Source organism: Anomalospiza imberbis, chromosome 12 (genome assembly GCF_031753505.1).
Source record: "Anomalospiza imberbis isolate Cuckoo-Finch-1a 21T00152 chromosome 12, ASM3175350v1, whole genome shotgun sequence".
In the NCBI taxonomy this organism is placed as follows: Eukaryota; Metazoa; Chordata; class Aves; order Passeriformes; family Viduidae; genus Anomalospiza; species Anomalospiza imberbis.
In genome coordinates this window covers 9,415,601-9,439,291 of record NC_089692.1, presented here as the reverse complement: position 1 = coordinate 9,439,291, position 23,691 = coordinate 9,415,601, and the positions used below count along the sequence as shown (strand labels likewise).

The 23,691-nt window shown below is 38.0% G+C and overlaps 1 protein-coding gene across 1 annotated transcript; it reads right to left on the bottom strand.

The window, feature by feature from the left end:
* Positions 1 to 15,263: 15,263 nt before the first annotated feature.
* Positions 15,264 to 18,983, bottom strand: LOC137481173 (uncharacterized). The gene is made up of 2 exons (XM_068202702.1): positions 18,904 to 18,983; positions 15,264 to 16,470 (listed from the first exon to the last, which is right to left on the bottom strand). Exons 1-2 carry the CDS (start codon positions 18,981 to 18,983, stop codon positions 15,264 to 15,266), a joined length of 1,287 nt encoding a protein of 428 aa, XP_068058803.1.
* Positions 18,984 to 23,691: the final 4,708 nt, after the last annotated feature.

Genomic DNA, 23,691 nt, shown 5'->3' with positions numbered 1-23,691 from the left:
TGCAAGTGTTACACAAATATACTATTACAAGTTTGGTCTACTAGAAGAAATTTATCTGGTTGGTTCTAAATCATATTGATAAATGTCAACATTTGTGTTCAACACAACATACACATTTGTGGCACCATCATCTCTGTTCAATTGAACTGATTTTATTGCTTGCACAAACCAGGATGAGCTTTCATCCTGGAAAATGATTTCCAGTAACACAAGGGCAGATCAGGAAATGTGTAAAGTGGATCAGTGCCAAAAATACTAAGTTATACATCTATTCTTGGAAAAACATGAGGACATGTTGTCTTAAAAAGAAAGGCATAAATTACAGACCATTAAGTTCATTTGGACTGGCATATTGAACTGCACCATCAATACAAATGCTCATTTTGTGGCCATCCCTGGTCCATGGCCCCACCACAGCTCTGCCTGCTCAAAGGCCTCGCTCACCTTCTTTGAGGTGATGTGTGTGTAGCCTGCTTAGACCCTGAGAGATGCATTTGGTGTCCAACCCTTCAGCTGTACCCAATAAAACCTGCTGAGTTTACTTTCCTTTTCCAAGGAAGCCCACAGCCGAGCTGTTGACACGCTGACAGTGCCTGCACACAAACTAGTCTGAAGACCTTTTAGAAATCAGGTTTAACTTTCCCCATTTGTACTGGGCCCTCCATAAACCCCAGTAAAATTACTGCCACAGTGGAAAAACAGCATGTGGTACCATTGGTGACAGCCTCTGAGAGACAAGGATAATTTAGGGAATTTAGGGAACAAAAATCTTCAGTAAAACCTGCTCACCTATTTAATATCATAAATGCCTTTTACAACAGTGTCATGTTCATTTTATACCTCAAGAGAATCAAACACACCTTTGATTGTCTATTAAGAAAAAAAGTAACATTTTTCAATGATATCCAAGGCATGTGTTTCAAACTGTTGGAGAATCACTGATTAAATAAATGCAATGTGTTTATATAATGAATGCTTTCTCTAGATGTTGTCCTACCTTCTGATGATTGAGTCTAACCCTCTTTAACTTCTTTGACAAGATTATTGCCTGAAGTAACTTTTTAAATTAGCATTCTTGTTTGTTTATGTCTAGAGATTGAGGGGGGGAATAGCTGAAAGCTGTGGAACAGCTATTGAGTCTGCACTTGCTCTAAGCTGGATGAAAATAATTTTTAGTATATGTTTAAAATTATATAACACATTTCAGATGTTGGTTCAAATTACTGTTAAAATGACATTCAAACCTGGGAGTGTTTCTCGCTGGGTTTATCCTTTTAAAAATTTCCACTGTGCTTTTTTTCATCTTTAATTAAATTTCAATTCATTTTATAATGGTAATTAAAGTATTTACAGCAAGAAATTCTATCCATTTGCAAAACGACAATAAATTGTAACATTTTCATTAACAAAGAAACTTTTTAGAAGGCTTGCAAAATCTTTATCCTGCATTTGTAAGGCATTGAAGGGTAGATTATCAGCTGGTATAAGTCATTGTCATTCACTGGAGTCAGAATAGTAATTTTGATTTACAACAGTTTAGAATTTGGCCAATAATGTAATTAATGTAATCAAAACCATGTACAGACACCAGAATAAACAATACCAAACTGTAAGGCAAGTAACCTATCTTAGAATGAAAATAAAATAAAATAAATGTCCCAGGCTTCTTAAATCACCGTTTCATTACATAGATTTGCTTTCTATCATCTTTGATCTCCTTCATTTCATTAGAGCAAACTTCTTGTTGAAGGCATGACTGTCTTCCATGAAACTGATCTCACATTCAGGACTGATATCTAATGACTTGTTCCAGTTTCATCTTTAGTCTTTTTATACAGCACTTAAAAAAAAAATAAACACAAATTATTACATCATCAGCAGAGGAACATATGGCACATCCAAAAGTGAGTACACAATAAATATGTTTCTAATAAATACTTTGGTGCTGAGTAAATTTCAGAAGAGAGCAGACAATAAACCACCATTCTGCTATTGATGCCTTTTCTTAGCATGGTAGCAGTTATTACATTAGTTTAATCATAGCCAAGCAGTTGAGGTGCAGTAGCACTGCTTATTACACCAGCCATTATCATCTTACTGTTACCTTGGGCTTTCCTCATCTGTTTTGTATTCCCTGTATCACTCACATGCATGGCTTGCAAGCTCTCTTATGTTGTATAAAAAATGGGTGTATTTACATGTCGCAACAGGGCCTTGATATATGATTATGGCCTTCCAGTTTTTTGAAGAATAAATACTGATTACAATAGTTTCAGGGCAATGGGGGGAAAATCATTTAGCCTCAGGATAGAACATTCTGTAAAAATTCTACCTTGTTTAGCTTGCATTAATTCACAGTTGCATAGAGAAACACAACAGAGAAAGCTTAGAAGAGCATGGCTACTACCAATTATAGCAATTGTTGTCTCCAAAGTAAATTCTACAATGCTATTTTCATGAAGTGATGCCAGTTTATTTGTGGTGTTTGTGAATTCTGAGTATCGTGACAAATTAGGACATTTTCAGTGGGCTCCCTTATCTGTAATAAAAGCAATGGAAGACCTGCATTTTGACAAACTCTGTATTTAGGAACAGATTCTTATACATGGAGTCTGGACAAATGAGGCTTCTGCAAGTACACTGTCCCATTACAGCTTTCTAATTAAAGATCAGCTGCAGGAAACAGTAAATTCAAACCAGTGATGACAATATTAAAACTTCCTGGGGAAAAAGGAGAGCATTGGAGATAAGGATACAAATATCCTAATGGAAGAAATAGCACTAAATGCTTATGGTGACTCTAAGGCATTGAGCAACTGTTCACAGTGGGCTGTAGATGGGAATATGAAAAAGATGAGTGTTCTAACATCAAGGGGTATGAATGACAAACAGATGCTAAACAGACAAATGAGCTATGGCTGAAGGAGGCCAGTGCTGTTGTATGCTGAGGGAAGAGAGAAGAGAGGAAGAGGTGGATAAAAAAAATATAGCCCCAGAGAAAGCTGAAAACCATGCTGAGAAGTAGTCTGGAGAAGATCACAGGAAACAGCTTATGGAATTAAAAACATTTGGGAAATTACAGCACTTAGGAGGAATTAAATATAAGAAAGTAATGGTTATCTATGAAAATAGAAACTTCAAAAAGGAAAGACTGCAGCACAGAACCTGGAGGAGAAGAGCTAGAAAATCAGTAGATATGATCTCAGCTTAAATAAAGAGAGTCATGCTAAGGACCTCATGCAGCAGAGCAGTCTCTAGAAAGACCTTTCATGAACATTTAGCAAGAGACTTTGGCAAGAGAGAGTGAGGAAATGTCTGAGAGACAGGAATATCTGACTGAAGTGATGGTCTTACATCAGTCACATCATGACTGGGAAGAATATGTATCAGATATAAATAGCAGCTTAATTTATTTCAAGTGGATGTAAGTTGTTTTTCATTGATACTTCTTATTGTTAATTTATTAAAGATGCTGAGATTACATAGATAATTATAAGCATAATTTACAAAGTAATGTTAATTTACATTTATAGTTAAGTAAGAGAAGTACTAAAGGAAGACATGTACTAAAATTTTGCAAATGTATTTTTTATTTTCCTGATGAATTAACCATATTGAAAGTATTATTTTCAGACTAAATCACCCATGTAAGCCAGTGGAAATATTTGTCCTGTGTTCAGATTTAAGAAATTGACCCAAGCATAGATAAAAAAATGAGTTCATAATGAGAACAGATGCTTCAGAGACAAAAAATATCTTTCAAAATCATATATGGCTTAATCCCATAGCCATTTTCTGTGCACTTGGAGTCTAGCTTCTAAAAGCATTTGTCAATTGTTCTGCTCAGCAGTGCAATGTGGCTGATGCAGAAGCTGCGGAACTAATGCTCACCTCCCGCCTGTGGCAATCAGGTGTCTTTGCTTGGATGTTTGCCAAACCATTCCTGTACCAAACGTGACATGAAGTTTCATGGGAAACCAATTTTCATCTCATTTCCTATGTGCCAAAATCTCTAAGGTGCAAACCATGGGAATTAAGTACCAGAATCTCATTGAATGGGACTGGGATTAGGGACCTTGGTACCTTTATTCCCAATTTTAAGTGCTTATTTATCTGAACAAAACTTTCTTGTTACTTTGTTAAATGTTTTCTGAGACAATCCCAAAGTTCCTTAGGCTAATGTAGAGTAACCTCAGTAGAAGACAATTTTTCCTTTCAAAATTATTCACAAAATAGCAAAAATACATTAAAAATACTTTAGGAATTGTTCCAGCTCCCTCATATACTGGGCAAAAGAGGTGAAGTCACTGGAGAAAAGGAGGAGTGACCAGCTGTGCTTGGAAATGCAAGTTCATTCAAACCATGGGGTGTAGGAGGAAGAAAGCTTAAATTGTTGGTTCTGTGAATGATGGTCCAAGTGTGCCCAAGAGCAGAACCTGAAATTCTGAGTGAAAACATTTTTTTGAGTATGTGTGTTTGATCTTCTACATGCCTCTGAGGATGGAGTACCATGAGAGAGCTTCCGACCTTTTGGTTTTGTACATTCTTTTGTGAGACTATGAACCGTCTTGCTACAACAGCTTGTTTTAAAGTTACAAAATCATCAAATGCTTCTGTGATCATAGTAATGGCTGCATTTTTTAGCTGTATTGCAGAATGTCTGTGCAAACTGACCATCAGTGTGATATACATGAATGAATTCAAGAAATGTAACAAACATCACAGTAATGAGAAAATCTGGGGAAGTATCTGGTTCCCATGAGTCTCCATTTTTGAGAGCAAAAGTGCAGCAGGTTTGTCAGGAAGACTCTTACAGTAATTGATTAGAAGTTGACCTAGATATACTGCTGCCACTGTAAGCACAGTTTGGAAACGTGTATTAAATGCAGTTGATAGTGGAAGTAGTAGCTCAGAATAGGGAACAGAGAAGAAACCAGAGTCAAATTTTGCTGTAAATTCCATATGGCAACAACAAGTGTGAGCAGGCTAAGATTACCTCACCAACAGAAGTCTCAAGTGTTGAATGCCAAGTTAGAGCCCTAAAATAACAGTTTTTCCTCATTCACTTTTGCAGAAATTTAGTAATTGCAACTGCAGCTGGGGAACAAGAGGAAACGAAACATTTCTCAGAAAATTTAAAGGTAAGATACACTTGTGTTAATCAGGCAGTGTTTATATCCTCCTCCTTTGTTCTTCCCTGTCCACTTTCCTGAATTAGAAGAGTACCCTCAGCATTCTGGCAGCAGGAGTATTCTAAAGAGAAGTACAACTGCTTTTCTGAGAAGTTCAGCCAAGTTAAGTGCAGCCAGAGCCCTCAGAAAGCAGCATCTACCTACCCTAAAGAAGCTGAAGGTTGTTTTACTCCCAGAAGAGCACATTATTCCACCTTATGTTTCTTCAGGATTTTTTCTTAAACCATTGCTACTTACAGCTTCGCTTCTGGGTAATAAAATCTCATTACACTCCTTTTGCCTTCATAATTCAGAAATCTGAAATGAAAATAACATGGGCCCTAGGACTTCTACTGGTTGTGCTGAGCTTGTGGATCCTTTCTCATTCTTAAAGATGTCCTCAAGCCAGCAATACTTAACTAAAATTCTCTACATGTTCCAGTTTTGGGAGACCTAGAAGTCATCTTGACCTGGAGCTCTAGAACTGTGAACAATCTTATCTCTAGTTAACCTGCAAAACCATCAGATATTTCCAGGCAGAGAATACAAGTCTCCATGGGCCAGCAAAGTGGCAAATGGTATAATATCCTAATTGCATCAGCATAATGCAGTCCCATTGTGTTCCTGGGTAGCCTTTTTAATTCTGAGTGCCTCAGGATGCACACTAAATTTTTGTGCAACCTGCAGCTCAATTCTGCATTGATAATAATGAAAGTATAATTTTTACAAATTTTACAGAAAGATTCTTATGTTCTATACACTTAAGTAGAAAATAGGTAAAGAATGGGGATTTCTAAGCCTTTTGAATGCATCTTATTGTAGTAACTGCATCTAATTGTGATATTTTTCTGTATGTATTTAATATTTAAATTCTCCATGCTGATGAGTTCTGTGCATGTGATACAGGAGTGTTTCTAAAAGTAGTTGTCATTGTGATCCATTAGAGTCTAGCTAATGCAATATCTGTCCCATAAAGTCAGGGATTCATGAGACTACAAAATAATTATTAAGATAATAGCGTAAAAAATTGACAAAACCAAATTACATAACATTAGCTTTGATAAATTTTTGTTACACAAAATTAGTTTTTGAAATAGACATTTACTAGGTTGAGCATATAAAGTATATGAAAAAGTTTATTTTCTCATATTAAAAATATTTTTCTTACAGCACTGGCTACAAGTGTCTTTTCTTATCTCTTATGGCTGCCAGTACTATGTAAATTCATAGCTCAGAAGGATGGTGTAATTCCACATAATGAGTTGCATGATATACTGAGCCAGTTTTAATGTATCGTAGTTTGAGAGAGGATTTTATTACTTTTCCCAAATATTATTTTGTTGTTTCAACATTATCACAAAGCCTCATTCAGATAATTCTGAATATCTCCTTTAAAGTTTACACAGGCACCAGAACTGAGGGGATATGGACACAATGCAATCTTTAACTCACCCCTATTGTGCAGGAACAGAACAGGAGCCTCAAAGCTGCTGGGGGTCTTACATATCTCATATGTGCTGGAACAATGAAACAAATTATGAACAGGGCTTAAGGCTCAACTCTGAATTCTTGCCTTTGTGAGTTTGTGTCTCATGCATGGAGAGCAGTGATTTTGCAAGGTACTCTGAGATGCGGCCTGTCTGTCTGTGAATAGAACCAGATGGATTATTTTCTGAAGTTTGACATTCAGACAGGGATCTCCCCTTCTCTGGTCTGGCACTTTTATTAAGCCTTCACATGGAGGTTTTATATATTAATTAATTCATTTCAATAATAATGTATTTATACTGATAAAAGCATAATTGCTAGTCTCACACACTGCAATGCTGTTCTGCTCTGCTTTAAAATGTGCTAGGGTAAAAAATGTAATTACTTTAATGCACAGAATCTAAAACCACCCAATTTTAGACTGGGCTGAAGAAATGATTATAAGGTCAAAGATGCACATTCAGAGTTATTTCACAGAGAACATCTGAAGTGGTAGCTAGTTTTACAGAATGTTTCAAATGTGTTGAATTGGCCAGCAAAAGAACTCCTTGGCTGATATCATAACAAAAGATGTGTGAGTGTTCATGGCCCCAGAGCCCAGCAGTGAGACAGAGCCAGGTTACACAGATGCCATTCAGTTGAATCTGCTTTTGGATAACCTCCATGCCTTTACTCCAAGAGGAAAATACGATTCAGTGTGACAAGCTAAGCCTTTAGCTGTTCAGAAAACAAATGCTGTATTAAGTTTAATTACTTCAGCCACCTACTGATGATCTGAAAAATCTTTTAACAAACCAAGTGTTCTCGGCTTGGCTGTTGCCTTGGCCACATGATCTTTCACTGTACAGCTGTGGGGAAGTGCAGCAATCAGAGTTTAGATTATTCTTTTGGCAGGCCATGAAACAGAAGTAGTTTCTCTTTGCCGTCCTACCTTAAATTTTGATTTGGTGACATTATCAGATTTATAAAGATGATCTGCATCTTCCAATACGGAGAAGGAAACAGAGGGAGAAGATTTCATTGCCAAAAAGAAAAAAAAGTCAATAATTATGGGCCAAATCCTGCTTTGACTGGAGTGACAGAAATGGTATGGCTTCCAACAAAATTAATAGTTGCAAATTATTGACAGTAAAGCCTTATAAAATTTTATTTCTATTCATAAGATTATTCACAGTTCATATATGTATGATGCAAAACAAACTTGGAAAATCCTTAGCATATTTTATATTTTACAGGAATTGCACTTTTTCAGACTACTGTGAGGAAAACATGGTATATGTAAAAGATCGACTACTGGCATTCTATTAGGTGTATAGGTCATACAGGAATGCCACATCTTGGCATAAGCATCAGCAACTGGATGCTGTTCTTAAAAAACTCAGTGTTATATCTTCTATTCACAGTCCTGTGACTCTGAAATGCAAGTTTCTCAGAAGGTAAAAAATCAGAGTGGATACCTTGACCCCTTCTCTTTCTGAAGTAGAAAGATTGAACATCAAGAGTTTTTTTGATCTTTGAAATTTAGTAAGTGTGAATCTTAAAGCTCTGTAGCAGTTCTCCTAAGAGCTGCTGGAACATAACCTGTGTATGGCTTAGGGAGCTCTCCTTCACTGTCTTCTTTCAATGTGCTTTATTCACATGGGTGGAACCCACTCAGCAACTTTCAGAATGCAGAATTTGTAGAGTGGGATGCTAGTAATTAGACAATTGGATTATTTTCCATTTTTAGAATAGCTACTGCATTTCAGAAAGGCAGAGGGAAGGTCTTATAGTTTTGTTTTGGTTACAGCTACATGACAACATTTTCTCAACTTCTTAATAGAGCTCAGTTTCTTACAAGAGGAAAAAATCACTGGCCTGTTCACAAAAAAAAAAGTGTCTTTGGTCTCAAGGCTTATGTATTCACTAGGGAGGTTGGACTGTACTCCAGCAAACAGAATTAATCAGCAAGTCATTGCCTTCCAGAAGTAATGTGTAACACCTTGTTTTGTTCCTTGGTTCAAAAGGCACTGTCACTGTTGTACACCAGTGTGGTTTTTTTTAAAAGGCTATAATTCATATGCAAACTAAGCAGGGATTCATGATTTCATAATAAAATGTTGAAACGCTTTGATCATGAGCTGGAAGGAGGTGTGAAACAGTGCTTCAGAAACAGACAGATATTTGTGTAATCAGCCTTTATGTATTGCCAGTTCAGAATAATAACATATAAAAAGCCCCAACTTACCTCATCTGCCTGGTACAGCCAAGGCATAAATAAAAGAGAACAATGGAATTACTATTACTCACTCACTGAGCCCAGCTACATCACTGTATTCTTTATAATTGCTGGCAAGAAGATTAATGTTTTGTTAAATATCAGAGTAAGGTCACAAGGGGGCTTGCAGGACTGTCTAAACATCTAGGTTTTAAACTCCTTCCTTCCTTCTTTCCTTCCTTCCCTTTTTCCCCTTTTTTTTTTTTTTTTAATTTTAATTTCACAGAGATGAACTTTCACCATTTCCTTTACCTATTGACTTTTACATTTTTGCATTTGAAAACTTTTGACAACACAAAAAATAAACAAGGACAACAATTGCTGTATGGCTGATAAAGTTAATCACCATATCAATAAGACAATGGTGAGGGGTTTAGTGTGTTAGACCCATTTCATTGTGCCTCCTGTCTCTGTTTTTTCATGTCTGCTGGTTCTGTATCCAAATTGGGATTTTTTTCCTCATTATATTAATGCTAGTTATCATAATGTATTTGTTCTTTCTAAATGTCTGTTAACTTACAGCTCATGAATACAATGACAAGACAGTTCAAATTAAAAGCTCATGGCTTTGCAGATACTGACATTTTCACTTTGTACAGATAGAACTTTATGGTTACCTGTGTCCCCCATCATCCTATAGAAATAGTCAAAGAAATATTCCATCATAAATTAACCTCTTTTTTTTATTTTGAGAAAGTAAAGTAGCTGATCCATATGGTAGAACAGCTTTAGTTGGAAACGAATGTTCACATAAGAGATTTCTGGTAAATATAAACACAGTTGTTTCTGGTGAAGGAGCAAAGAAATTATATAGTCATCTTAATCTCTTGTTTAGACTACTGCCAGTCATTTGCAAAATGCAAATATCTTCCTCATTTGGCTCAGATTATCCTCCAAATTACACAGGAGCAGTCTGGGCAGCAGCAACCAGTCTCGTGCGAAAATGGTGAATGTATTTTTCAGGCTAGCCCCAGAAAATCCATCCTTGGCAGAAGGTCTCTCTGAAGCAGGTGCTTTTGGCCCTGGAAGTGCTCAGTGTGGGGCCAGCTCGGGGTCCTTAGTGCCACAGGACTATGACGTGCCCCTCTCTCTCCCATCTCTCTGTCACCTCTGAGAACAGAGGGGGGCATTAATGGCACCAGTAAAGCACTGAAAGGTTTGTATTAAAGAATTCTAATTTCTTGGTGTCATTTGCATGCTAACACTGAGAGGGCTCTTTAACAAAATTATGGCATTGGAGTCCATTTGTGTATTTTAGTGGAACAAGTCTTTTCTCAAAGAGAGGTAATTTTATGTGGTATTACTGATTTTATGAATGTTATCTTCAGTTATCTAATATTAAATGAAAAGAGGGACTTCAGATATGGGCAGCAGTGGTGAAAGTCATACCCTTAAATCCTACCACTTTACACAGAATTAGCAGTGCTGCCAAAAAGCAGAATAAGCAGTCCACAATACCTCAACAGCTCTGGCTTCAGGAAAAAAGGTTTAGCAATATGAGCTAAAGGAAATAACAGATCCGAGAACCCCTGCTCTTGGTCCAGTTTAGTCTATGACTCTTGGAAAAAGTATTTTATTCTGTCTTACTCAGTTTGCCCATTAGAAATGAAAAATAATGAAAAATCTGTTCCTGTTTTCCTAGAGGTCAGTCATGAAACTACTGTGTGATTAATTATATACCAATAGCTGTTAAAGTGTTGTTATAAGAATCCCATTCTCTACATTCTTCAATATGGAACTGTGAAAATTAGCTGTAGAAAATAAAATTTGTGTCCTAGATTGACTAATACTGAAAATACCCTTCAGTTTCATCTTTCTTGTTATCACCATTCAATATACCAAGATTTATTACAACATCATTGAAAAATTACTGCAGTTATTCCCTTTTGTTACAATCCACTGGAATTCTAAGGACAAGGAAAGGCAGCTAGAAAGAGTGTTGGGGAATTTAATTTGTTGAAAATATTTTAAAAATTAAAAGAAGAAGTAAGACAACTTGTGATTAATTTAATTTGTAAGAATCCTTTATGAGCCATCACAATATTTTGAATTAATTACTCCACAATTTCAATTTGTAGCTCTGCCCTAGAGACATTAATGTTATTCCTGTTTGTATCAGCCAAAGATCTGGTGCAGTTTTCTTTTCTTAGCAACAAGTGTAGGGAAAGGCATGGTCTGGAGGATTTGGCAGTCTCGCACCTAATTTTGGTAAAGAAAAATTACTAAATATCAGTCAATAATTGTTAAATCTTTCCCCTCTGGTGTTGCAGCCTCAGAGGGGCTTTCAAAAAGCCAGTGTCCAATGAGATGTTCCAAGTTTTAGCACTGAGTGTGGCTGATACCAGGTTCTCTTCAGAGAGCAGCTACAGGTTTGCACTCTGCTATTGCAATGTTACCCACCTGTTTTTGGTATGGTTTATCTAAAGAGGGGAGCGGAAGCCCGAGCCTTTGGAAGGAAAAATAAATGAAGTAGGAAATCAGTTACAGGGAGCAGGTTCAGTTCTTTATTTTTTGTTAGTGCTAGAAACTGAGACTTTGACAAATTTTTTAGTCAACTTTCAAAACATTCAGCTCAGTACCACAAATCTCAAATAAGGGGTTTCTTACAGTTTCCTCTCTCAGAGATACCAGTGAGATTTACTCACTAACTCTTGTCAGACCAGGTCACATAAGTCTTAAAACTAGCCTTTATTACTTGTATATGCTTGATCAAGAAGCTCATCTGTCAAAAGCCCTTTATCTTTCCTCACATCACATTTCCTTCCTTGTGCATGCTGCTTTGGCGATGTTTCTGCAACTGTCAGGTCACTGAAATTGTTAATGAGGTTTGAAGAGGCAGAACCTAGGTATTGCCAAAATTCAGGGTGGTTTTGAACTAAGCCAAACCTGTGGACAATCAGCTGAGACCTACAACCCTGAGTTATTGCAGCTCTTTTAATCCTGGCTCTTATCCAGCTAACTCCTTAACCTCAACACTAGAAAATATGCTTCTTAACTATCCTCAGCGGCTCTTTAACATAGTGTGGATAAATTTCTTCTCCAGTTCCTCTGGAGAGGCAGGAGGCAAAGCACTCTGCCATTGTCACATTGCTGGGCTAAGGATCCTTGAAGGGCAGCCTCAGTTCCTCACACAGCAGATTGGAATAAAATAGTGAGGAACCCTGAGCACCAAGTTTTAGCTTGATGTCTTTTACCCAGTCAAGATCAAAAAAAAAGAAGTTGGTAACCAAGTGAGGGATAGAACTTATTTTTCCAGACTCAGTTTCTTGTGATGCATACTAAGAAAATATTTTCATTGTACGTGCAAAAAACACTGAAATCATTGTTGTTCAGTTGTGAGATTATTTTCATTAGTTTCATTCAAAGTATTTGCATGGTCAGTGAATGAAAGTATTAATCAGTGAAATTAAATAAAACAGAGTAGAATATCTTTAATATAGACAATCCTTTATAATTTATAGAGAGAAAGGGCACAGCATTTGTATATGTTGAAGTATGTATGGTGTGCAGAAGAGAAAAATAAGGTGGAAGAAACAACACTAGAAGTTATTTATTAAGGACATATGATACATTAAAACATAAAAAGTTAAATGACTGTTCAGGTTAAGGACCTATAAAAGGTATTAATATATACAAAAACGTGAAATTAATTAATCTTGCTTTAAAGGAGAATTTGCCAAAGGCTGGAATTCTTGGGACTTATGTTGGGAAGCAATGGGAAAGAGTAGTTCTGCTTATTTGTTGATCCATTCAGCTGAACTTAGTGTAGTTGTTTGTAACCTTGTTAATTCAGACAGATGTGATGTCATCTCTCACTGCTCCCATCCAGCCTCTCTCTGCTGCAGTTAAGTTAAACCCCAGGAAAAGGGCAGTCAGGACACAGAAGAGTTCCATAATTGAAAATAGGTGCATTTTTTTCAGTTGAACATTCCTGCAATTTGGAACTGAAACCAAAAGTGAATATGCAGCTTTGCTCCTGGGAGAACAAGAATGGGAATTATTCTCTAACTGCCTTTTCTATGCAGTTCAAGTCAGTGATCATATTTTAATACCGACCATCTCTCCTTATTTCTAATAATTCCAAGTACAACAATGTTACTATGTCAACTTCTTTTCTCAGGTGACTTGTGAGTCAATAAGTTATTACATGTCTAGAAAAGGGGGAGACATTATAAATATCAAAGGTAAGAATGAGAAAACTCAGAAATACAGTATGTCACTGTTAGACTTCAGGCTAGAATTTCCTAGTAAAAAACATCTTTTTAATCAGAAGACAACACTGGCTTCTGGGATTCTGTATTGCCAGTCACCTTGGCAATAGCTTGGGATAGCTGCTGTAGTGTATTAGTAAATAGCAAAGAAAATGAGAAAGACGCTGAAAGCCTGGAGAGGGCTCAGCAAAGTGCCACCATGAGTGGCTCAGGTGTTGGGTCTTGTCCAGCTTGGAAAGGACAAGGCTTTTGGTGGGACCTCTCAGCAGCCCCCAGTGCCTACCAGGGGGATAGTGAACCAGGGACTAGGTCACAATTCTCGGGTTAAAAGTAAGTTGAGTTTTCCTTTTGAAAATATGTTAAAATATGAGCATTCAGTTTTTATTATATTGTAAACCAGGCAGGGAATCCAACTCCCTCTTTCAAAATGTCATGTTAGGGCATGAATTAGCAAGTAGGGTATTTTGATTAGAGATAATATCCAAGAAAATTGTGTAATTGAGAAATAGAGCATTGAAGCTTATGTGCCTAAACATTGACAGTGATGGTTCTTAATTTATTGGTTAATCTAAATGTAAAAGACAGGTTGCAAAAACCTATTAGTAAACTCACTGGGAGTGTTTTCTTATATTTTTTTCTGTGGTTATATTGGTTTTTATATGGCTGATTTGCCTCCAGAGACACCTGTATCCCTCAGATTCACCCACAGGGCTAGATTTGGCTGCAAAGTGTGGTCAAAATCATTGTTCTTGAGGGAGTGCATGGTTCAGATTGCAAAGCAGCTACACTGCTTAAGGCTCTGTGCATCAAAACTAATCCATCAGTAAAATATCAGTTTTTGAGATTTCAGTCAACATAATGAAAGATGTTAGGTGGCAACTTTGCAGAAGGTGGGCACAGAGATACCTTTGAAATTCTTGAGTATTCACTGGGAAGTAGGACTAGTTTCAGCACATTGGGAGGTGCTTCTGGCAAAGCCTATAGTGGTGTAAATCAGACATTTAGATGGCAAGTGTATCCTCTTAATTATAAACAAATTTATTATAAAGTATTTTCTCTCTTGTTAAACCTTAGATAGAAAGAGAAATTCTGAAATGGAAAAGATGGATTTGACCTGGGTTTTGCCAAGTCACTGTTGCCCTTAAAATCTGGCTCTGTGAACAGACTAGTTGGAATAAACTTTAATTTTAGTTGCAAGACAGGTTAGACAGCTTTTATATTTGTGAGCAGCATTCAGAGGGACACTGTGACAGGCCCTAAAATACTACAGACCTCCAACAGTTTAGTTTTGAATGGTCATCACATTACTTCTTTCATAAGGTCAAACTTTACAACCCAGTCACTACCTCCAGAGTTATTATATCTGTTTCATCTTTCCTGTACATGAATATGAGAACTACTCTTGCAGAATTACAGTTTGGTAAAATTGACCATGTGAAATTTAATTTGTTAAAATGCCACAAAACATACTATTGTATGTAGGCAAAAAACAATGAAAACTGCAAATATTTTTTTTAATTGTAAAAATAAATAAAAACCAATCTAGCTACTGGAGAAGAGGACAATTATTATGAAGCATAAACAAAAAAGAAAGAGTATTATTAATTACTGCAGGCTAAATAGTCCCAGTGTTCTGAACATTAAATTTTTTGCCTGTCATTCCATGTACAGAAAATTCAAAATAGAAGTAGCAAAATTATATTGTATAAGAAGCTCAGGAATAAATGTTGATGGGTTACATGGGACATAGCCTTTTGAGTCTTACTGTACTCCATATTCACTTACATTTTTCTGTACTTGAGCAGGGAGAAGTGTTTTTGACCTTTTTTCCTCACAATTAACATATCAGGGGAGCTGCCTGCCCACACAGGATGAAAGGCTGCAGGCTTTGTGACTCCCCATGATAAAAAAAATATGAAAAGTCAAAAGGAAAAGAATCAAGCAGGTTGTATTGATTCAAGGTGTTCTGAGACCTTCACTGGTACAGAACTATGAAAAATGTGTGGGAAATAGCAGGAGGGAATTAGGGTGAGGACAGGAAACCCACTAGGGTTAGAAAGGGGGAATCTGCAGGCAAGCCAAAAACTTTTACCATGTTTCTGCTGTGAATTATCCTCTCGGGATTAGCAGCCCTCTCTAGAGGTCCGTGGCTCCCTGAACCCTGGCAGGGAGCAGCGCTGGGGTCAGCGACAGCCTCTGCTCCCCCGGCACTGCCAGCCCTCGGCGTGGGACGGGCTCAGTGCCCGGGGCTGGGCTGCATGGTACTGGTGTGGGGATGTTGGTACTGGTGTGGGGATGTTGGTACTGGTGTGAGGACGTTGGTACTGGTGTGAGGATGTTGGTACTGGTGTGGGGGATGTTGGTACTGGTGTGAGGATGTTGGTACTGGTGTGGGGATGTTGGTACTGGTGTGGGGATGTTGGTACTGGTGTGAGGATGTTGGTACTGGTGTGAGGATGTTGGTACTGGTGTGGGGGATGTTGGTACTGGTGTGGGGGATGTTGGTACTGGTGTGGGGGATGTTGGTACTGGTGTGGGGGATGTTGGTACTGGTGTGGGGGATGTTGGTACTGGTGTGGGGGATGTTGGTACTGGTGTGGGGATGTTGGTACTGGTGTGGGGATGTTGGTACTGGTGTGAGGATGTTGGTACTGGTGTGGGGATGTTGGTACTGGTGTGGGGATGTTGGTACTGGTGTGAGGATGTTGGTACTGGTGTGAGGATGTTGGTACTGGTGTGAGGATGTTGGTACTGGTGTGGGGGATGTTGGTACTGGTGTGGGGATGTTGGTACTGGTGTGAGGATGTTGGTACTGGTGTGAGGATGTTGGTACTGGTGTGGGGGATGTTGGTACTGGTGTGGGGATGTTGGTACTGGTGTGAGGATGTTGGTACTGGTGTGGGGATGTTGGTACTGGTGTGAGGATGTTGGTACTGGTGTGGGGATGTTGGTACTGGTGTGGGGATGTTGGTACTGGTGTGGGGGATGTTGGTACTGGTGTGGGGGATGTTGGTACTGGTGTGGGGGATGTTGGTACTGGTGTGGGGGATGTTGGTACTGGTGTGGGGATGTTGGTACTGGTGTGGGGGATGTTGGTACTGGTGTGAGGATGTTGGTACTGGGGTGGGGATGTTGGTACTGGTGTGGGGGATGTTGGTACTGGTGTGGGGATGTTGGTACTGGTGTGGGGATGTTGGTACTGGTGTGGGGGATGTTTTTACTGGTGTGGGGATGTTGGTACTGGTGTGGGGGATGTTGGTACTGGTGTGGGGATGTTGGTACTGGTGTGGGGGATGTTGGTACTGGTGTGGGGGATGTTGGTACTGGTGTGGGGTTGTTGGTACTGGTGTGGGGATGTTCTTACTGGTGTGGGGATGTTGGTACTGGTGTGGGGATGTTTTTACTGCTTTGTGGATGTTGCTGGTGTGTGGATATTGCTACTGGTGTGTGGATATTGTTACTGGTTTGTGGATGTTGCTGGTGTGTGGATGTTGTTACTGGTGTGTGGATGTTTTTACTGCTTTGTGGATGTTGCTGGTGTGTGGATGTTGTTACTGGTGTGTGGGTGTTGTTACTGGTGTGGGGATGTTTTTACTGGTGTGTGGATGTTACTGGGTGTGCACACTGGAGGGTGCTCGAATTTAGAGAAGAGGGAGCTCCTCGTGCTGGGGTCCTGCCACAGGCAGGCAGCGAATGGAAGGGCTGAGCTTTTGGCATCTGGCTGTTGTAGGGGAGCAGGCAGTGACTCTGGGCACTGCTCTGACTTCCCTTATCAGCCTGGCTGGATGAACTTTAACTAATTTTTTGTGCTTATTCAAAAATTTGGGCTCAGCTCACGATTTGCATTGCTTATATTACACATGCTTAATGTACCTCTGTACAAGCCTTAAATGATTTTCCTATTAGTGTATTTCTCCTTGTTTATATGTGTATTTATTTGTGTTTTCCTCAGGCTGTTTTGAACGTCATTGGGAGTTAAAGATGATGTATGGCACATTCCAATGAATTGTAAAAAAAGACAATAGAGCATATTTCTTTCATGCCTGAGTATATTATTTCTTGATTATATAAGAAAATGCACCAAAAAAATTGTAAACAAGGAATCCATTTAAATCAGATTATGCATGAATAATGATATGCAGCCTCATCTCAGATAGAAACAGCAAAAAAAATCAGGTTTAACTGCTAATGGGTTTAGGAAACATTTTTCTTTTTCAAAGGAAATTACTCAATGGAATAAAAACACCCTTTTTAAAATAAATGGATTAATTTACCTTTTGTTCCAAGATAAATAAATAATCATAAATACTGTACTTAGCATTAAAAGAGGCATAATTCTCTCACACATGTACTTATGTTGGTGATGGAATTTGACCTTGACTTTATGACACTCATTTCTGTTTTCTTTAAAAACTCTTTCTGGGTTTATGGCTGCTCCTATACCTGCAGTCCTGCAGTTTGTTGGTCAGTACATCTGATTCTAAGCATATCAATGGGAAAATTCTTTCCAGCTTCACTGGATTCTTGTATCAGGCCCTGATTTTATCTGATCCTTTTGCCCATAAAGTTCCTTGCAACACTTCTAGAGACTTCTGTGTATCATTATGTACCTACAGTCATAGTTCACTTTTTTCATTGACTTTTCCAAGTCTGTTGCAATAGAATATTTTTTTCCCACATGATATTTTTTTTAATGCAGTTTCAAAAAGGCTTTGGAGTTATTTTCTTTTTTCAAAGACCAATAACATATAATTTCTTTCCTGCCTGGATGGTTTTACCCTTAATGCCAGAGGATAAGAAAATAAATAGCACTGTATTTACATTTCAGATTCAGTTTAAGTGTGTGAGTATAGAAAGAGAAATTTTTCCTTTTGGTTACATGAATAAAGCTCCATAAGTGTTTGCAGGATTGAGGTTTTAATTTGTAACCCTGATCTGGCTGCACGAACAATTCTAATAAAGTTTAATGAACATTATTAAAAGTTTATATGCAGGCAAATAGGGTTGCACATTTGAAGTAGTCATTACTACTCTCCAAAAGAGAAGTGGCTTGAGGTAGCTCCAACTTTCCATTCACAGAAATAGGGGCATCAGGACAGTGAGGAGCAGAACAGGATCCCCTCATCTTCCAGACAAAACACAACAGAACAGTGGGGTTTTAACAGGAGCCAGAAGTGCTTCTTTTGCAAAGAAAAAACACATTTCCATAGAATGTTATTGGAGTTTGCACCTGAGGTGTAATGCACGTGCTGCGAGGTTCCCATTCAGCAGCCCCAGAGCGCAGATGGAGAGCTCTGTCCCTCTCAGCTGTCCCTGAGCCAGCCCTGTCACACTGGGGTGCAGGAAGAAGGAGCACAACATCCCCTTTCCCTGGGGTGCATCAAGCCTTGCTGTGGAGCTGTTCCTCAATCAGTGACTAACTTTTTTATCTCAATTGAGAAGATATTACAAATACCAGTAATAGACTTTCACTGAAGCCAATTTACCAGTACAAAACCTGCTTAGCTTCCCTCATTCTTTGCTTTGGCTTATCTTTATCATGGAACAAAATCTTTACCTGGAACTAAATCTTACTGTAAGGTTTGCTCAGCAGAAGTTAGTGCCCAACTCAAGTAGTTATTCCCATGGACTGGGTCCTTCCCCTGTGGCTTCAGACTGAATGTCTGAGATGAGAGGGTCTGACCTGGAAGAGATAATCATGTCAATAAATTGATTTTTTTAAAAATCTCATTGGTTCCAAGGGAGGTAAGTCCTGCAAATGAAGTTACTCATGTACTTAACTCTTTGCTGGATCAGGTACTGTAAACTCTCTGGGGGAGGACCCATGTTTTCTTTTATTTGTCTGTAAAGTGCCATGTATACCTATGGCACTGTATAAATAAATAATAATAATAGAAACAATAAAAACCATCTAGGGATTAAGCAGGCCTTTTAAAGAGGCCAACTGTTCTTCACATAAATCTTGGATCTAATTTGAGCTCTAATAAGCTCCATTTCCTGCTTTTCCAATATTTTTAAGCCGCGTTGCAATAGCTATCTTTTTTTTTTTAACAGGTGTTTTAAGAGGGCCCTAAGGCAAGTATCTAATCAACCTAATGGAATTTTCCATGCAGTTAAGTGTTTTATTCAGCTCAAAACATTGTCTTTGATTAGTCTTACCACCTTCCCTTTTGCCCTTTTCCATTATTTTGGCAGGCTCTGCAGGTGGAAAAGCTCCATCTCCACTGCAGCCCCATCCTCTGTGAAACAGCCTCTGTGCGTTCCTGCTTGGTTGCCTTTGAGCCAAAGGAGAAAACTTCAGAGGCAGCTGCACAGCCCCAGCCTTGGATGTGCCTGTGCCACATAGGATGGCCTCTTGTACAAGGTACTCAGTTTTTAACGAGCCAGCTCATATCCTGTGAGTGACCCCATCCCACTGCCTGCAATCCAGGCTAACTATCCTGCAGGATTTGCTGGAGTCTGGGCTGGGCTGTGAAGTCTTGCTGGACCCTGGCTGCTGAGCCTGTGCTGAGTCTGAACTGGATTAATTAAAGCTGACTCATGTATGCCTGTGAGAACCACAGTCCTCTTAGATGGTAGTGGAGGTTTTCTGTAGAATGTGGCCAGCTCAGGTGCTTTAAACTCTTTTAGCCTCCCAACCTTCTTTTTAGCTTGGTTTTCTAGAATGAAAGTTGAGGATATAACTTATTACATTATGCTTAATATTTTCCCACCTCCTGAGGTGTTGTGAGGATTTTTAAAGTAATATTTATACAGCATTTTGAAGATAAAAAGCATTGCATGAGTGGTAATTATTATCTACATTTATTTTCATGCCTCAGTTGAAACATCTTTTCCTCTTTGTCTAAGATACTTAATTTTTCTTTTGCCTTTCTTTTTTCTCTTTTTTTTCATTGCTGTGTTATTTAACTTTTAGATTTCAGGATATAATTTTGGAGAAGAAAACTGCTGTACAGATTATATTGTACTGTGTCAGATAGTTCTTCTCTTTTTTGTTTTTCATCCCATGATGAACTGATGCTTTCACCAATCCAATCTGCAACCAGAGGTTTATTCATGCCAGAACAGAAGAATAGTTTGATTGTTCAGGAAATCAGCCAAGACTCAGAAGGCCTAGATTTTCTCCATTCTGATGCAGGTTTCTTGTTTGACATTGGAAAAATCACTTAATTTCTTCATGTCTCAACTGGCCATCTGCAAAGCAGAAATGGTGCTTCCCTACTGTGTACTTGGGTTTTAATATTACTTTTCTATATGAGGCAGTGTTCATAAGGGTGATAGGAGAACCAATATACTTCAAAAGGCATCTTTGATCATCAGTGATCAGAGTCACTGATGAGTGAGTCTGCAGCTCACTCATAGATCCAGTGACTTACAAAATGGATATGGGGCCTATATTTCAAAGTACATACTAATTTAACTCTCAATTAACTATTTGGTAATTTTTTATTCATAATATTGCATTTATGTTTTTATTGAATTTATTATAGCTATATTTAGTCATTAAATAAGACAGTTTCTATCTTCTTTGGAAAGAATCAGTAAACAATCTTTTTCAAGATAATTAATAGGCATATCTGTGTGGTTCCTGTAAGTGTCTGCTTTCCCAAAGCAAGATATGTGCGGTACTTAGGGTTTGGCCCCCAGAAAAATGACAATGAAGTTATCTCTGTAAATTTTGCTTTGGAGATGTATTTCTGTGATTTTCTGCTGGATACAAGCAGCCATTTCATTCTGTTGCTTGGAGACCATTTGTTCTTGCCATGATATGCAAAGGCATATTTTCATTTCTCCTCATATCTTCATCCATTTGTGACATTGATCGCTGCTGGTGGACTGTATATTTCCATATTAGATATGGAAACGTATATGTTCATCCTCCTTTCTAGGAGAAAGCTGTTATATTCAAGTTACTCTCTACTTTACATAGTAGGGGGGAAATATAAAGGTATTGTACAACATATGATCAGACAAAAGCTTCTAAACACAAACACTCATGGTTCATTACTTTCTTGATCAGCGTGCAGTGTGGAAAGGTGGGTAAGATGGAGATAAGAATTTATTATATTTCAACTGAATTCAGTTATGCTTTTCAAATGGTTCTTCTATCCCAGTGGGAATGAACCATGGCAAGATAATGTTACTTAATAGTTTTATTTCTAAAATGCATCTTCTTTTCTCTATGCATGCAAGTGCTTTATGGTTTCAATAAAAACTACTGTGAAACAGATGCTAAAACATTATCCTAAATATCATTTCACTTTCTGCCTTAAATGTAGGCATTAAAGTAGTAAAAGGAGGTCTACTACAAAAGTAAAAATGAAAAACAAAAAAGTTTGCATGTGGGGATAGTGATCATTCTAATCATGTCAAAGTTCTATCAGCTGCAGTTACAGTATCTTGAAATTGTACTGGATAGGCTCAGATCCAGATTTCACCCCCAAAATAAGGCTGATTGCTTGAGATGTCAGACATACTTCTTCATTCCTAAGAATGAAGTTACAACCCATGAAAGGCTTTGAACTCTTTATACTTTGGCAGTTGTTAATGTTCAAATAACTGAATTGACTCTAACTGGAAGCTGATCCCATGGTGCTCTGGCCTTCTCTTCACATGCAATGCTGAAAGGGGAATATGTGCCTCAAGGTCATGACTGCCACAATCCTCTGCATTTGGTCAAATTAACCAGGGAACCTGCTTGTAGCCAAGAACCACTTGGGAGAAATGCACCTCAGGAATTAACAATTCCTTCTGAAATACAGTTTGGCATTATATCCAGAAAATTTCTATGTTCAACTTTCTTTTACAAAAAAAAAAGGCATTGAAAAACAAATTGTGCCCCACTAGGGAAGCAGGTTTGTAAGTGGTGTCCTACAATCATGTGTCTTACAATCACTATTGTCTCAAATAGAAATAATAGATTCTGTTAAAATGACCAGCACTAGGGCAGTAGATCTGCACATCAAGTGGTTTTCTCTTAGCTCTATGTTCCTATTTGTGATACAAACACCAGAGTCTTTTGTTGTATTTTGATATCTACTGTCTTCTGTCAGATGTACTTTTTAACCTGCACGCTGCTATCATTAAGCTGCCTAAAGACTTGCTTTTCAACTGAAGCTTCTACAGAGCTGCCAAAGGTGAAAATGCCTCAGAAATTAATTTATTTGCCTTTCACAGAGTGTGGTGATGCAGACAATATAAGACAGTGCTGGGATTTCTTGAGTGAGAAAAAGTAATGATCTCTTATCTAAAATTCTTTTGCCTAAAACTTGAAGCAAAAATAGTAATAGAATCTCACTAAGAAGTGAATACTCAAACCTGAAGTGTTATACAGAGCTCCCATTAACTTAATTTTAAATATTTGTTTGGAAGTTATTAAACTTTCAGCAAAGACACCTAGAAATGAAAGAACAGGGCAATAAAATTTCAGTATTACAGAACCAAACATGTACTTACTAAAAAGGGAAGTAAATGTTATGATGCCAGGTAGATCTTAGAGTGAAAGAATTGTGTGTAGCTCTGGACAATTAGCAGGAAACAAGATGATGTCAGGAAATTATTTCCTATAGGTCAACGATTGTGTGGTTAAGTTGCTCCATTGCAGTACATTGATAAGTATTTTGATGAATTTTCCAACCGTAAGTCCAGAACCATAAGTCCAGAACAGTGGGACCCTGATAAATCCCATTTTAGGCTGAGAATGAGCTGAAGTAATGAATCCACTGAAGAACCACTTACAGGAGCCCCAGGAGTTTTCTGTGGTCACTGCCTGGAGTGGTGTCTCACTTGGATGTTTTCCTTTCCTGGTGTAGAAAATCTTCACACACAACCCTAAATTTGTTTTCTCCCCTTCATTGAGTGAAGTCTTCCATTAGCTTCTGGTCTGTTTGTCACCTTGGCATCACTTGTGCTCATGATTTTTTCTGCACAAATCATCAGTTCATTACAGTAATACACTCTGCTCAAAGAATTCAAGTCAAGTACTCCCAAACATTAAAGCTATTTGAAGGCCAAACCCAACTTTGCATCTAAATTTTGCAGTCCCTAAAGAGAATAAAAACTAAATGCATTGGTGTGACATTGGCTCAGTAACATAATTAGCAAACTTCTAGTTGACTTCAGGAGAATAGGTTTGGTCCCAAACATCAATAGCTCCAGCCACCAGCAGGGCTTGAAATAAGAAGCTGGATGTGAATCCTGCTTTATTAATTTCTGCTGAAAAATGAATTTAACTTTGCAAAGTGTTTTCTACTCACATTTTATTTTGTTACTGTCCCAACTAAATTTAAGTTTCCTAAACAATCTGAGAATTTAAATGAGTTTCCTGTCCATGCACATTTGTGATTTTTTTGTACCACTCATTTCTTTTCTGATAGCACATTGTTTTATTCTTTCAGTCTTAAAAAAAAAGAGAGAGAAAAGAAAAACCTGACACAAAAGTGAATTTTTTTTTTATTGCATTTCATTTTAAGTCGTCTTTTTAAAGATCTGTCATTTATACAATGACAAGAAAACTTTCTAAATTGGAACTAATTTATGAATTCCTTCTTTTTGGCATAATGTC

Coding starts and splice junctions, on each gene's coding strand:
- LOC137481173 (XM_068202702.1), bottom strand. CDS start 18,983: ATGGCACTTTACAGACAAATAAAAGAAAACATGGGTCCTCCCCCAGAG. Junction 16,471..18,903: donor CTGATCCAGCAAAGAGTTAA/GTACATGAGTAA, acceptor TCCCCACACCAG/TACCAACAACCCCACACCAG.